A 16,524-nucleotide genomic window follows, 5' to 3' on the forward strand; every position below is an offset into this window, starting at 1 on the left:
AAAAAAGAAAAGAAAGTAGTATACCAGTTACCAGCTAGTCCCCATGACAGACACTGCAAACTGCATCGACCTTAAGGCTAAATGTTAGCCACACTAACATGTTAACCACACCACTCCCCCCTCCCTTTGTATATTTTATCTCTACTTTAATGAATAGGAAAATACCTCATCACTGTAATTGCCCGTAGACTCGTTGCAGTGATTATAACACAACATAGAGCAGCTGACCACTGCAACCCCTCCACCCACCCCACGGCCCCCCGCTCTGCCCTCTACTGCCTCGTCACAGCAGCGGCTCTTTGTTAGTGGGATAATTAGGGAGGAAGGAGACGCCTTCAGCTTTTGTTGGCTCACCCTGAATTAATACATTTGTAGCTAAAGTAGCTAAAAACAAGTGTCAATTAAAAGCTAACACACATATGACTAACATCAGACCAGGTTTGTTAAAGATTCACTGATGTTTTTGCTTAATTTAAGACAAATATGCATGAATGTCAACTTGTGCACATTGTATAATTAATGAAAAGATGGATTTCTTTTGTTTAATTTTGAGAATCTTTAACTTCACTTCATGTGGTGTCTTCAAATCTTCACCAGAACCAAACACTGTGGTTCTAAACCTTCACCTGCCTGAGTTTCCTCGTCCATCTGTTGTCTGTATGAGGTGTAGTATGTAAACACACACACACACAGACTCCCTCTCTCTTTTATTATATGGTTAGAATACGTTTTCCTGCTGTGCAGCCACGGCTTTACTCAATCATCCTCATCCCTGTTTCTACTTAACTTTTGGATCCGCTCCGTGTTTTCCGACCCAGTTTCTGGCCTGCCAGTTTCCAATCCCCAGTAACGCGGAGTGGTGCGGTCGGGGAGCAAGAATTCTGGAGATCCAGGAAGGACTGGAAGGATCGTACACGGAGGAGTGATGTGATAGGTATGAAAAAGTAAAGATAAAGTTCCTGACAGAGATATTCCGGTCTGGACCAATGGGAGACGTCACTGCTCTCAGACAAAAGAAACGACTCCTGTTCAATGACACATCATTCCTGAAAAGTCTCTGCAAGATTTGGTCCAAACTCTTGGTCTTTCAGAACTGCAAATCTGAAGGAAAATACTTTCAGTGATTAACCATCTGGAACCAGAACCAAAGAGCAGACCCAGATAGCCACTTGATTCCTTGGAGACTTTGGAACCGATCCACAAAATAGGTCTGCACTGAAGTCTTCTTGAATGGCAGGTTGGGTCAGAACAGATGGGGACCACGAGTCTAGATCTAAAACCCAGACTCCAGACCCCAGATCTTCCTACACATCCTATGAATTTGGTCGAGGTCCAAATTTTATTACCGGATTTGAGATATGGACATCATTAAAGACAAAGTCTGTTATTCGAACACTATTATTTAGCATGTATGGTTTCTTGCTTTTAGCAAACTAGCAGTGTGTTAGCACTTGTTTTTCCACAAAGCTAGGGCTAAATAACCCTGGTTACCAATTTTGTGTGTTCAAAAATACAGATAATTCAGAAACCTTGGGACTAATGTGGATGTGTGATCTACAATCTGCAGAAATTTAAATAATTTAGTGACAGGACTTTGGTCCTGAAGCTGTAACAACTTCGACATAGCTTTAAGTGTTGTTTTTAAGAGGTAATGTTGGCTAACTTTAACCAGTTTGTGCTGGTGTGTTGACCCTTATGATGATGATGTAGGTGAAAGTATCAGACAGGAAGTTCACCAAACAGCACAGGAAGCAACACCAGTTTGACATGAGTTGAGATCTTGTGGTTGATGAAATGAATTTCAAAGCACAGGTAGACTTTTGAAATTATTTTATTTTTGTACGAAAAGCTTAAAACTAAAAGTGAGAGCACACACAGACTCATTGAAAAAACTAGGTCGTTATCAATATTATCATCATCACCACTAGTATCATTATCATTGTTGTTAAAGTAGGTAAAACCCTGATCAGTACCGTAGCACCATGTTCAGAAAAAACAAAAAAGAAAGTGTAAACAAGAACAATGACAAAAAGGAGTCATTTTTAGATCGTCAATTTATTTCATTTGAGATGAATTCAAGGTTTTTTGTTAGATTTTTTTTTTAAAAAAGAAAAAATAACAATCAAGTTTCAAGAATACAGATACCCCTCCCCCATTCACTGTCCCTCACATATATAAAATTAAGGCCACTCTTAAAAACTGTATGTCACTGTCCAGCAGGACTTTTTAATGACAATGTACAAAAACACATTCTTCACATGGAAGACAACAACAATAATAGTAATAGTCATAATAATAATGACAACATCATTTGTACTAATAATCAGCACTCCATGTTGGTATAGAAAAAGACAGGACAGATGTGTTTGTTGCTTTTCTCTGATGTGAATGTAACTCATGTCCATAGACCAGACATGGGAAATGGATGTGGCTGTCAGTAAGTGACCCTGTACAGACTAGATGGAGAAGCTACTTGTCATTTAGTTTATAAAATCAATTAACACATTCACCTGATCAGAGAAGAACTCTTGTATAGTAAAAAAACTATTGAATTTCAAAAAGTACAATCCCTTTTATCACAAAAATAAGATAAAGCATGTCTGAAGGTCTGAATGTTCTTGGAATTAAAGGGAGTTGTGTACACCCCCGTAAATAGTCAGGTTTTCAACTCTATTACGACATAAATTCTTACACGTTTTAACTTAAGCATGCTTCATAGATTGTCATACATTGTTGTTTAGTTTACTCTAAAGAGGAGTAGTGAACAAAATCTCCATCATTTCAGTGTGGCCAGCTGAGCACTTCTGCTGTAGTTGACCACTTTTAGACACAAACAGCCACGTCCATTTCCTGTCCTGAGTCTATGAGTGGAACTCTACAGGTTTGCTCTCCTTTTATGGTCCATACTGGCTCTGACACGCTACTTTACTGGAAAATTAACAAACACAATGACGAAGAAACTGTGGTTCCCAGCAGCCTCTGTGTGTGTGTGTGTGTGTGTCTTATTATGTAATTGTGTGCAAGTTTAAGAGGTTGGACGACAAACAAATCAAACACGCTGTTTGCTAACACAAAATAAAAAAACATGCTAGAATGGGCGCCATGAGGTTGCAGGTTCAAAAGCAGGAGTTTCACAAACGGAGACAGACGAAGGGTGAGCAGTGACACAAAAACTAAAAGTAAGACATTGGGGAAAAAAAGGCCAAAACAAACAGCAAAGAGCTGGCGTCAGTTAGCAGAGAGAGAGAAGGGAGAGAAAAGAAATGTAAAAAATGGAAGGATGGAGTGGTTGAGAGAGAAATGACAGAGCAAAAAGGAATCTGGCAGTGGTAAAAAATATTCTTAAAGGCAACTCTAGTGCTTTTCCTTCTGCTCCTCCGCTTGTTCGACCTCTTTCTCTCCTGCTCTGTTAAAACATTTCCTTCCACTTTTTCTCCCTCGCTCCTCGTTTTTTCACTCCCCTCTCCCTCTCTCCCCTTTCCCTCCTTCCCCTCCTACACCTTGTCCAGTAGAGACCGTTGACAGTACAGGAGTCGGCGTGGGGTACCATACCGACGGAAAAACAGCAAGGCTGCCAGCGTTGCGATCACACACACTAACAGGAAGAGGGGCACCACTACGGCCGCTGCCCCGACTCCTCCGCTCACCCCTCCTTCCTCATCTACTTCAATAATGATCACCTCTGTCTCCTCCTCTGTCTTCTCTGTCCTCTCTGTCTTCTCTGTCTCCTTCTCCCTCTCTCTGTCTCTATTTCTGTCCTTGTCCTCCCGTTCCTTCTCCTTCTCCTTCTCCCTCTCCTTGTCCTTGTCGTGTCCGCCGCCACCTCTTCCTCCGTCCGTCTTGGGGTCTTCATTGGGGCATCCCAGCCAGTCTCGCAGGGCAGATTTGGGGTATCCAGGCTCCACGCGCATCATCTGGTTGTTGAACTTCCAGTACTTGTTGGACTTATAGAAGTAAGTGTAGGCTGAGACCAAGGGAGAAAGAAAGAGAGAAAAATGAGAAACATAACCAAAGAAAAGTCAATTCATGTAAGGACCTTTAAAAAAATAGTCCAGAACGTCAGCCTCACCTTGGTCCTTGCTCATGAAAGCTGCCTTGATGTTGTCAGGAACTCCCTGCCACACATTGGTTGATCTTGGATAGCCCTCATCCACACTTTGGGACTCTTCATTAAAGCGGTAGTAGCTAAGAAAAAAACAAACAGGTAATTGTGAGTTGACAGTAAACTACTTTGATCCTGATGCAACATTACATTTTTTGGATCAGTCACCAGAATACACCAGAAACTGCACTTCCCTTAGAAACTTCAAAATAAAAAAATGAAAAATAAAAAATTGTGTATAAATATATAAATGTGAATTTATACATGTTTAGTATATCTTTTTATATTTTTTTCAATTAATTTATCATAGTTCTAAAATTTTGCTAAATAGTATCCAATCAAATTTCAGACATCATCTGTTGCCACGGGGAATGAAATCTGCCAGAAAGCCTTGAGTTGACTTCTAGCAGGTGTACAGTTACGTTGGAGTGATTTGATTGGATGGTTAAAGAAAACACAGTCTCGGATCTAGCAAACAGTATCTGAAATCAAGTTTTCTCTGCGTCCGCTGCTTCTGTCGAGCGGACATTGTCAGCGAAAGAATAAACTAAAGAATAAACTAACCCTAACCGAATTAAAACTTCTGCCGTAAATACGACAGAACCGACAGGACATTTAGCGTTAGCACATTAGCATGGATATGCATCGAAAATTGTAAGGTACAGTACCTATCTTCAACAACTGAGTAATTGAACTTATCTTCAGGAAAGAGAGAAGGATGGATTTTGTCTACAAATAATCGGAAGTTATAGTAAGTAAAAAGCACTTTGTCTTTTTGTGTTTAACAGTGTTATTATATATATATATATATATATGTATATATATATACATATATATAATACAAAATAAAAACGAGTAACAGTTTTGTGTGCTACAGTAGCCTAGCTAACGTAGCATTAGCCTGGTTATTTGCAAAAGTCAATCATTCTTATCTATAGCGTAATTTCTGCCACTGTCATGAGAATTTAAGGATTTAAACTTGAAATATTTACCTATTCTTTGTTATTTTTCAATACATTGTACATTCTACTAAATACAAATGATATAAAAATCATACATTGGGGTGAAAAATGACCAGGACCCACCTTTAAAGACTTCAGATGAGTTTTCAGTTTTCTGTCTGTAAATCTGAATATGACTTTTCTCCTGTGACTCCATGCTGGACTGGCCCGTTACCAGGAAAACCCCGCTCTGAATCACCGTGTGTGTTCCTGCTCTACCTCTGTGACTTAAACACTTGACCGACCATAAAACTACTCTGTAGAAATGTGGGAATAGTGGTGTAAACTCTTCCAACGCTCCTGAAGAGAAACTAAAACCAAGGGGCCTTAGTGTGCAATCTCTTTTTTTAAACAAAGTGTCCTACAGTTTGTTTATGAAGGTGGCGCTATGATAATCACTGGCTGCCACGTATTATGCACCTTTTATGTAAGAGCAGTTATGGTTTAAATACATGGAGAACTCTTTAATGTTCCCTTGAGGTTTGTTTTCATGTTTATACGAGAAGCTGGATGGTAATTCAGAGCAAGAGATTGACTTCATATGTTTGAGCCTGCGATGGTCAACTTTGAAACATGCTTGTTGAAGGTGACGCCACTAGATTTTCTTGGCTAACCTACTTTATAAACTCCAACTGTAAACCCCTAAACAGTGTCATTGTGACAGTAAGATGAACACAAACTCACTCGTTGCCTCTGAAGAAGAAGGTCTGTCCAGTAGGAGTGTAGTACAAGGCTGCATCTATCCGATCTCTGGGGAGACCTGTACCCATTTCCTTCAGAGTCCTGGGATAGCCAGACTCCAGATTAGATTCAGTAAATACCCAGTACTTGTCTCCTGGAAAAACAAATAAAAACGGGGAACAAAAGTTAAAAAAATGTCTTTTGGCTTTTTTCCCAAAAAGCTACAGTTAAATGTGCTGTACCTTTAAAGAAAGCAAATTTTCCATCTTCCCTTTCAAAAGCAGCGTTAACATGGGTGGGCAGTCCCCTCCAGAAGTGGCCAATCGGCATGGGGTATCCATCCAGCACATGGTTGTTACGCACTCTCCAGAACCACTTATCCTAATGGAGTTTTAGAACCAAATAATTGTGTTCCTTGAATTACGTGACATCAAGACATCATTACGTGCTGAATTACATAAAGTTGGGGTAAAAATCTACCTCCAGGGCAGTGGGGCTTGATTTAAGGGGAAAATTGAGATTCACCCGTTTTTCTGTCTACTTGGCTCACCTTAAATACAAACATTTCTCCTCTGAGAATTGCAATTGTATCAAAGTGCCCGTCACAGATGTTGGGGCCAAAGCGTGGCTTTTCCGGTGAGTATGTGGGCTGCGGGGTGTGGTAAGGCGTGTGTGGGGTCACAGGAGGAGGCTGGGGGCCCGATCCAGAGCCTGTGTTAAAAAGAACCTCATAAATCTGCAATCTAGCTCTAAGATTCTGTAGAATTAGAATTAGAAGTCGATTTTTTCACACATTTTTTCATCCTAACATACCATAGAGTTGCTGTATGCCTCTGCGATCGTCGTCGGGCAGTTGGAAGTTTTCGGTGTCCATCCACTGGTAGAAAGGAGCCATGATGGCTGAGGGGTCGTTGGAGTGTTCCAAACCCAGAGCATGGCCCAGCTCATGCACGGCAACGAGGAATATATCGTTGCCTGAAATAAAAACACCATGAAAACATAGCTTAAAATCATGCAGAACATTTTTCCTGTTTGTAGCTGCTCCTAATTGGACAATGTGGTAAATTTGCTGCAGGGAAAAGGTAATGGTATGAGTAGGAGTGAAGTGTGAGACATTATCTCATGGCAGTGAGACGATGACTGATACTCTGAGGAGAAGTTAAAACCCCAGGTTTCCTCTTTTTTTTTTTTTTTTTACTGACTCAAAGTCACACAACAGCCTGACAAACAAATTGTTTAAAAATAAAACTTATCTGCAGATCATATGAAGGAGTTCTGGACAAAAACAGTTTTTCTAAGAAAACTTTAGAAGAATCACTTCTCTATGTCCACTCCACTGAGTATTAACCCCCCCACCCCCGGGTTTTCTCTCCTTAAAACGTAGACACAGGATCAGACTTGTTTCTGTCTGCCTTACGAAGTGATCCAGAGTTGACTTCAGAGTCAGGCAGAGAAAACTTGTTTTTAAAGTGTTGTTGCTTAGTCAGAAATAAGCAGGGGTTTGAGTGAAAACAACCTGAATTTTCTGAATCAGCACATTTAAGTTTTCATGAAATACAGAGAGAAAAACACTGAATTTATTAAATGCCCGGAAAGGTGATGTGGAATTACAGATGACTGGTTAAGTGTTGTTTTATTGTATATTGGATCAAAATAGCCAAAAGGGCACATTTCAAGATTATTATGTTTGTTGAAGTAGTTATTGTCCCTCCCTGCATTGTGGCCTCACCTGTCAAATCCTGGTTTCCAACTGTCCATGGCTCAGCTGCGTCAAAGTGTGTGTCTCCTCCAATTCCATTACCAGGGAAATAGGCGTGAGCCAGGAATCCCCCCTCCCCATCGAAGGGGCTGCTGTCACCATGGAATCCCTCCGCGAAGTAGATCATGATGTCGGCAAACTCCTCCACTTTGTCCCGTATGTAGCTGTAGGGAATTTCCTGGAAACGTAGCGGGGTGACGCTCTCCCACACCTTGAAGGCCTTCCTGATGGCATTGTGGGTTTCGTACTCGCCCACCTTGGGGGTGTAGTTCTGTATGCTGGGGGGAGGTAAAATAAGGGAAAAGGTGAAATGGGGCAACAGCATCAGCGTAGGAAAAAGCAGTGAAAAACCATGAAACCTAATCTGTGTCCTTTACAGAGAGAGGCCTCAGAGGTGAGTAGTCTGCCTTAATCCAATCAATAAAGTAATCGGTGTCTAAATTACTTCCACAATCCCAGAAATCCAAATCCACACTTTACTGATTGACGTTTGCTCCTCAATAACTGTGGCCAAAAATCTAATCCTACTCTGGAGGTGAATCCGCTGACCTGAACCACTGTTCACTTACGAGAAAGTAATTTCTTTCTTGTTCCACTTCAGACCCTGGATGGCGTACCGCTTCCTCCTCAGGTTGGTCTTCAACTCGGCACCAAACTTATCAGGTACCCCGCAGCGCGGTCTCTTCATGGCCCTGTTGGAATAAAGAGTTTCATGGTAGGTGGTAAAAAAAACAAGTCAGTGATGTCATGATGTTGGTAAACAAAGACGGTTCTCACTCCACAGTGTTGTCATCGAAGGTGCCGGTGATGGTGAGGCCGTAGAACCTCTGCATGGCAGCGACGGCTGAAGTGATGGATTGAGGAGAACGGAGGGCATGAGTCCTGAGGTCACCTGGGGGTAAGTATCCGTACTGCTGCAGCCATGACTGGGAAACATAGAAATGAGGAAATATTATCTGAAATGTTTGGTATGAGGTAGACAAAGACACAGAGTTAAGATAGATAAGATACAAAAATCAGATTATTATTAAAAGTCAAATTCCACCGACGATAATAATATATTTCATAAATAATATTATAAAAGGCCTGAGGTTAAAAACCACAGACACAAAGATCGTTCTCCTGTCAGTTGGTCTTTGGTATTGAAAGTCAAAGGAACCACTGGGTGGACGGAGTAGAACAACAACAAGTCCAGGGTGATGTTTTTATGCACTTGCAGCAAAAACACATTCCTCACAGACAGCAAAGAAAAAAATCTTGTTATTGTTTTTCATCAGTTACAAGCACCTGGCACAAAGACCACAGTATTTAACCATTAACATTCAGTCCTGGGAAGAACAGAAAAAACAGAACATCAAACAAAAGCCGCTCGGGTTTCAGAGTAAAGACCCTGAGAGAGAGAAACTCGACCGGGAGGAAATTCCCCTTCAAAGAGTTAAAGATTAACTCCACCTCCAACAGCCTCTCCTGCAGGCGCTTGTTTGAGTTTCAGAGCAGATTCTGGACTAATTTAATACAGAACATGGAGAAAGTACTTGGAGAACAGATGATGACGGTCACTGAGTTCTGCAGTGATCCACATCCCTCTGTCTCTGCTGTGATTGACCTCACTTTCCCCTGGAAACTCATTTCACCGCTGCTCTGGTTTGACATTTGGACCAGTTCCAGCAGCTTCGCTCCGCACCTCTCCCACTCCTGAACTCTTTGCCTCTCTGAGCAGAGCTGAAATAAATAACACTGTGGCTATTGTGAGCGCTGCAGAAACTAGGAGCACTTTGATATTCGGGTGTAGAGCAGCATGTAGGGTGTGTGTTTTTTCACTTGTTTGACTGACAGATAAAGGTGACTGGTATTAGGGTTACTTCCTTGAAGTAATTGTCCTAGAAAAGTATACGTAATTGCGATTTAATATTACAATAATTTTCTATTTAGTTTGGAACTGCCAAGGTCATAGTTTATATGCGGAGAAGAGGATTAGGAGGGAGGGAAAAAAAGAAATCAGGGAGTGTCTGAGGGTGAGACTCAGGCCTTGGGCAACCTCAGCCAGTGTCTCCAGTAGAGCAGCAGCGTCAGTCAGTAATTTAGCAGGGAATTTTGAGTCCTCGTAGCATCCAAACCTCAAAGTCGAACTCTTCCCCATGTACTTCAGTCTCTGTCTCCACCTCCTCTCTCCCTCCCTCCTTCATCCATCTTGCATGGAAAACCCAGAGGGCTGAGGGTAAATAATTATGAACAACCACACCCAGCTGCTCCATTATTGCTGTGTATCATATCTGTAGTTATAGTTCCTAAATACAGTGACGGCAAAACATGTTCTGCTGCATTTTTTATAACAAAATCGAACCAAGGCTGCCAAACAGCCAGCATGTGTTTGAAACCAAAGTTCAAAATGTCATTTAAATGACCATCTTTGGTAGTAGCACTATGATTCATCGGAGGGCGCTGTAAGTGCAGCTTAGACTATGAACTACTGATCAGTCATTTTTTTTGTTTGCTGCCAGCAAACAAGTTTAGCACCCCCTGTTGGACAGAAGGGCACCTGAATAAGTATACAGGAGTTTGGCTGAATCCAAAATGTTTTGTTTAATCATCTTTGTCATTTTTCAGCCGTAACAACTGTAGATAAACAGCTGCTGTTCAGTGAAGAATTAGAAGATTCATCATCAGACATCGTTTCACTTGTTTAGCTGCTGTTTTCTACAATAAATCGTTATGTGCAAAATTAAAAAACCAACTCAGAGCTACTGTATCGCACACAAAAAGTCCTGGTGATTTTTAAGTGATACTTCAGATATTTTCAACTTGAGGATAATAAGAAAAATGTTTGTTTTTATATTTGCTGTGGTTACAAATAACCTTGCTTCTATTAACTGGGCCATCTGGTAGGGATTTAAAATGAAAAATGTCTCTTCTCTGGTCCATGTGAGTGTGGCAGCAGACTGAGGCCCAACCACAACTTTAGACACGTGGATGTGGTAAATAAATGTATTATTATTATCATTAATAATTTAGGGACAGTATTGACTAATTACAGCACTTTGTGTCAGTGTTCTGGAGGCATATCAGACACAAGCTTCTAGATTTTGAGACATTGATTCAAAAGGTGATCAGTCTGTGTGAAGATTGTGAAGCATGCAAGGAACCTTAGCCTCGCAGTAAAGGATGTACACCTTTGAAACACTCCCCCATCTTCTCACCTGACCTCTCTGTTTCATGCAGACTTGCTGGTCTCAGACTTTCAGTCTTCAGCCCTGAATGAGTCCTTTCTGGTTCTGACTCAGCCGTGCAGCTCCAGACGACACATAAAGACCCAGTGTTTGCTACTGTTACAGCACAGACGCAGGGGAGAGTGGAGCACGAGGAGGTGAGAACAGATGGAGGTGACTTACACGTGGAGCTTGTTATTATTGTAATTATCATTTTGAACAAACACCTTCCTTTCCTGAAGTTACACCGGACACATTTTGTTGCAAAGAAAAAGTGTGGTGTGAATAATCTGTGCTTGAAACCTTTCTCTCTTCTCTTTCACTCACTGACTTCCTAACACTGGCCTCTGTTCGCTGTCATCTGACACTGAACTCCTGTTTTAACCTCAGGGGCTCCACACCTCCTCCAGAGGTCCCACACTTGACTTGACTAAGTCTTATTCACCATCACACCCGACTATTTTTAACTTCACTAATGGGCTGACTGACTGAGCAGCAGGAAGAGGAAATGGTTACTATTTACTGCGGAGTAGTAAATGACAGTCCCAGCTACTGCGAGCTTTTGATGTTGGTTCCCGACCTTTTTTTATGTTCTGACCCCACACATGGGTTTGATGAGTTTAACTCAGAGGCAAACCATGTTTTTAAAACGGAACACAGGCGAGAGTAGACACACATGTATCACCTGGATAGAAATAGAATAAAAGCAACAGTGAAATTGTTGCTGTTTTATTCACTGCCTGGTATTTTCTCATGGCAGTGAAAAGATTCTGCCTGGGGTAAAAACCCAGAGCAGATGAGCTGGAAGCCAGGAGATGATTGACAGACAGCAGCCATCGCTGCAGATATACAGACGACTGGATGTTGGGACTTAACCAACAACTCATTAACTAACTGACGTCATCTGAGTGGGCAGGTACATTTGTGTAGTGAATGATTATCTGATGACAGACAAATGTCTTATACTCAAAGATGTGTAAGAGCAGTTGAACTTTAGCTGTAGGAGTGCAATGGTAACTCACGTTAGCACACTAAATCAGCAGAGACTTGTCCAGAAGATTGAGAAATTAGCCACAGATATGAATTATGAAAAATGTCGTATATATCTGTGGTTGAACAGATCTCTAAATATCATATATATTATATATATATTACATATATATATAAATAATCACCAAACAAAGGGATTTTCTGGAGGTTTTGTGTCAAGAGTGCACCTCACACATTTGCATATGATGTAAGTTTTATTGTATAATGGAAGATCTAAGGGAATTAAACATTAGGTTGCTATGCATGTCAGGAGGCGCAGCGCTCACTTTGCATAGGATGAGAATGGAAGAAAGGGGATTGCCTTACAGAAAGGAAAAAGTCACTTGTTCCATTCGGCCAGGGCCAATGGAAAGAAACTTCGGTCAACAGTGATGGGAGTCCAGATGAGGCATTATGGGTATACATCACACACACACACACACACAGCTCATCATGTCCACGCAGTCTGTCTAGAAGGCTGCAGACTTACGTATGTCCTCAGTGCATAAAAGTTAATGCTTACAGAGCAGCTTATTAATGGGCTGTTAGTGAGGAGCTGACACACTGAGTACAACACAATAAATCTGAGCCTTTTATAATCCTACCATTGTATAAACACTGCTCTGTTCATTAGTGGAGAAGTTTTAAGCCCATGCTGAGGTTACTCAGCATAAATCTTCACCTGCTGTAATTTTTGTTACACTTTGGCAGCGTCAGGGTTTTCTAGGACCAGCTGATGAAAACTTGGTCCTAATGAGGCATTTATGACACTCCAGTTAAAGTTGGGATGTACTTGTGAATTCCAGTGCTGTGCTCAATTGGAGCTGTCGACTGAATGTCTCTGGATTTGGTTCTAAAATATATCCAAAGATTTTTTTGTGGCTGGGAAAAAGACAAGGGAAGAATATTACAGTGTTCAGTCTGTAGCAACACGGGGCTTGATCACTGTTTCCATAGAGAATCAGCTGTTAGCATCCTAGGTTAGCTAACAGCCTTTCTGTGGAGAGTTTGCATGATCTGACGTTGGGATTTTTGGAAGCGTATGGCTTCACGACAGTGACTTTATCGATGATGGTCAGGGTGAATGTGGGTGAGTTAGTAGTCAGCTTTTACTTTATAGTCCTGCAGCTGCTGTCTATTAAACAACTCCTCTCTTCAAGGTACTTGAACTGCACTTTTAACCTTTAATCACCAACATTTTACCAGTAAAATACCTGCGGTACACAATATGTGCCTCACTGCACACTTTTGTCCTGAAGGAAATGAGATAATGACGAGACCTATTACCTTATTTCCTGTTACACCTCCTATCTTTCCTCTCGGGGCGCTGTTGTAGAGTCACCCATCGACGATGATGAGGATGTGGCATTGTTTAAAGAAACTATACATCCTTCCCTCCCTTCTTTCCTCTCACCCTCCCTTCCCTGCCCACACTTCCTCAAAGGTGACTAGTGGTGTGAAGTTACCAAGCAGAAGAAGGAGATACACTGTGTTCATACAGGATGTGCGTCCGACAGCTAGGATTTATTCCCTCTTCTATTCAACTGGTAATTGGCTCATTTTCCAACCGTACTTTTCCCGGATTGCATCACTGTCGTGGGGATAATGCTGTCCTTTCTCAGCATCAACAGCGTCTTCACTGTTCTCTCTTTAATCTGCTCTGTCCTCCCCCACTTATCTTGCCTTTGTAGTCCATGACCTCAGCTTCCAGCCATTGCCGTCTCGTGTGTGATTGAGGAAGTATCTGTGGTCGTACGTACGTCCGTGTCACGGGCAGGTGGCTGCTGACACACCAAGGTGTTTTTGTGGCGAATAAAATAAAAAACCTCAGTCCACTTCCCGCTTTTTGCCCTGGACCACAGGAAATGACTGATGTACTGTTTACTCATGACAACTGACCGCCAAAGTCACCGACCACTGCTGACCAACATACAACCACAGTCCCTTTATGAGACCAAATGTTGGTGATAACACAGATATGTTGCCCCACTTCTCCCTGACGCAGCAGAGTCGGTGGAGGTAAAATACGATGACATGGACAAACCCACAGCAACTGTGGGTTTTTTTAAATACGTCAGTGTTATCTAATATAAATATTTATAACATAAATTCTACTGAAAACTTCACGCCATTTCCTGGGAAGTGTGCATTTGTAGTTGAACTGTCCTGGTAAAATATCGAGTAAATGTTCACAAGATACAGTGAACAAATGCTGGACATCAACAGCATTTAAAAGTAAGACAAGCATTTGGCAAAAGAAAGTTAAAGGCTATTTCTGCTAAAGCTAGCCAAAATTTAAAGGTTTTAGATAACATAAAATGTGAAAAATAGTCATTTTTAGGTCAGCAAAAAAAATATTTTTCACTAACTTTATTTTCGTATAAAAGCGCCAGAATCTAAAGTGAAGCTCCAGTCCTCTGTGCAGACATTTGTCCCTGAAGTGCCTTTAAGTTTACAGTCAAATGTAGGACAGTGGAATAAGCTCAGCTTTTCCTCGCAGCAGCTGGAAATATCGTTCAGATTCACAGCCGTGATTAAAGAGAGTTTTTTTGGGGGAGGATCTGACAAATCACAGCTCACCATCAGCTCACAATTCAGATTATAAATGACTTTTTACATGCAGCAGAATTAGGAAATAAGGTTCATCAAAAGTAGTTCCTGATGTGAGCAGATCACAGTCACTTCAGTCAACACTGCACAGCTCACCACAGCTGTCTTATCTTTTGGCTGAAGACCAAAATCTGGCTAAAAATGAAGAAATACAACGCAGACAACAAAAGACACTGTTTTTTTTTTTTTGGTCTGTAAGTCCTGGTCGGTTGTTTCAGTGGGTTCCTGAAAATCCTTTTCATGTTTCTCTGCCCAGAGTTCAAACTGTGGCGAGTGTTTTTCCACTGATGCCCAAGGCTTAGATGCTGCAGACTGTTAAACCCACCTCACCCCAGTCCACGGAGCCATAACTCAGGACAGATGTCAGCAGTTACTGCACATCTCCCCATCCCTGAGAACACATCTGCACCCTCCACTCTCAGCCTCCTACCCGCTCCACACTAATCCCCCCCGTCCCACCCTACTGCGTACCCACAAAAATTGCCTCTGTCTCTGCCTGGACCACAACACAAAACTATGCATTTGTGTTTTTTCTTCTTCTGCCTTGTCTTGCTCGACTGCGTTTGCTCTCTCAGCATTTCTCACTGTTTTCATGAGAACCATCATCATTATGGCCCGCTTCCTCTAACCCAGGGTCAAAGTCATTCTCCCATAATCCTGAGCCAACTCACAACGCAGTAGGACAACTGCAGGAATTATTAGACGCAGGGATTTTTTTTCTTCTTTTGTTGACAAAACACTACAAACAGCAGAGATTAAAAATCTGTTTTAACCTTGTCCAGGTAAACACCTCTAAGATTAAAACCTGGATTTTCTTAAACTTCACAAATACATTTTCATCAAAAGACCAGGAAATTATTTTTTTGCCAACCACAAAATGTACCATGTGTGCCATTTCTGACCCACTTGTTTAGAAAAACTGATTCAGAAAATATGTAATTATTCAGTTTTTCCACAACCTCCCACCTCCGGCTCACATTCTTAAAAAAAACAAACTTAATAAAAAAGATTTGTTTATCATCATCTTAGTAAGAGTTCCTGTCATTATAACTGGGTGACATTTTATTTTAATTACACTTTAATTCACATTTTGGACTACTAACTTTTTTTTTCATTTTTGCTTTAAGAAAAATTATATTTAATAAACTGGCCCAAACAATATTTCTTTCTAAAAAAAAGGGCTTTACCTTTACTTCAACCACAGCATTAAACTTATTTTACTTATTTCTCTCTGAGTATCTAAGTCACTCACGTTTAGCAACAGTTTTTGCCTTTGGTTTTACACAGTTTTTTTTATTATCCCGACAAAGTGAATATTTCGTTGTATTACGAATATTTGATGATGTCATACTGTGTTTTGGTGTCTTGAACTGAGGTTGTTCTTGCAAAAAGTGATAAACAATGATGACCTGTCCTTTGGTGGGTGCTCCTTTGACACCCAGTCCCACAACCCTATGCCCAGTTAATAATGGTTCTTGGTAAATCATGAGTTTGATGTAAAATGTGTTGTTGTTGTTGTTGTTTAGTAACAGTAGACTCCACTCACCTCAGGATTGATCTGTCTCTCTGTGGCTCCCAGTGCGCTCAGCTCCCACACCAGCGCCAGCAGCAGCAGTCGGACAAACGGTTTCAGCTTTGGTGCCATCACTTGTTTTTCCCAAATTAAAAAAAAAAGTACAAAACAAACGTCTAACCTATTACTTGCGCAACCTCCACCTCGCTACTTGTCAAAACATGATGCGATAGTTCTGTACGCAAATGGGTGATCGACTAATGCACGGCACCAAAGGAGTTTTCCCGCAGATGTGCAGGGTTTGACTGAGACCACCGGTGTTATTTGACCAGACTGACCATTCCTCCCACGTTTCTGTGAATTTTAAACCACACTCTCTGACTTTGCCTGGAGCAGGAAGCAGGACAGTTGGTGTGTGGAGTTGCAGGGCTGTGCGTAAATCTGCTCCAACTCGCTGTGCGTCCTGCTCTAGATGTTGCATCCGACTTTTCTCTTCCTGAATCAGCCTTTTTTCCCCCCTCGTCGCTGCACTCTTGTTTCCTTTCCTTTCCTGCTCTCGTCTTATTTGGATCCCCTCTCCTCTTCCTTCTCTCTCTCTCCCCCTCTCTCTCTTTCTCTGGTGC

The 16,524-nt window shown here is 41.4% G+C and overlaps 1 protein-coding gene across 1 annotated transcript; it reads right to left on the minus strand.

The window, feature by feature from the left end:
• Positions 1-1,815: 1,815 nt before the first annotated feature.
• mmp14b (matrix metallopeptidase 14b (membrane-inserted)) lies at positions 1,816-16,510 on the minus strand. Its single transcript, XM_008334732.3, has 10 exons — positions 15,935-16,510; positions 8,321-8,469; positions 8,113-8,235; positions 7,514-7,821; positions 6,598-6,759; positions 6,335-6,495; positions 6,027-6,165; positions 5,788-5,938; positions 4,070-4,185; positions 1,816-3,964 (listed from the first exon to the last, which is right to left on the minus strand). The coding sequence occupies exons 1-10, from the start codon at positions 16,031-16,033 to the stop codon at positions 3,495-3,497; spliced, it is 1,878 nt and encodes a 625-aa protein (XP_008332954.1). The 5' UTR covers positions 16,034-16,510; the 3' UTR covers positions 1,816-3,494.
• Between the last annotated feature and the right edge of the window lie 14 nt (positions 16,511-16,524).

The sequence above is a fragment of the Cynoglossus semilaevis genome, chromosome 20 (genome assembly GCF_000523025.1).
Source record: "Cynoglossus semilaevis isolate Cse_v1.0 chromosome 20, Cse_v1.0, whole genome shotgun sequence".
Classification (NCBI taxonomy): domain Eukaryota; kingdom Metazoa; phylum Chordata; class Actinopteri; order Pleuronectiformes; family Cynoglossidae; genus Cynoglossus; species Cynoglossus semilaevis.

Bases quoted from the DNA above. Each gene is read 5' to 3' on its own strand.
- mmp14b (XM_008334732.3), bottom strand. From the start codon at position 16,033: ATGGCACCAAAGCTGAAACCGTTTGTCCGACTGCTGCTGCTGGCGCTG. The intron at 8,470-15,934 runs GTGAGTGGAGTC...TATGTTTCCCAG, and splicing joins AGAGACAGATCAATCCTGAG to TCATGGCTGCAGCAGTACGG. The intron at 5,939-6,026 runs GTACAGCACATT...TTGTTTTTCCAG, and splicing joins AAAATTTGCTTTCTTTAAAG to GAGACAAGTACTGGGTATTT.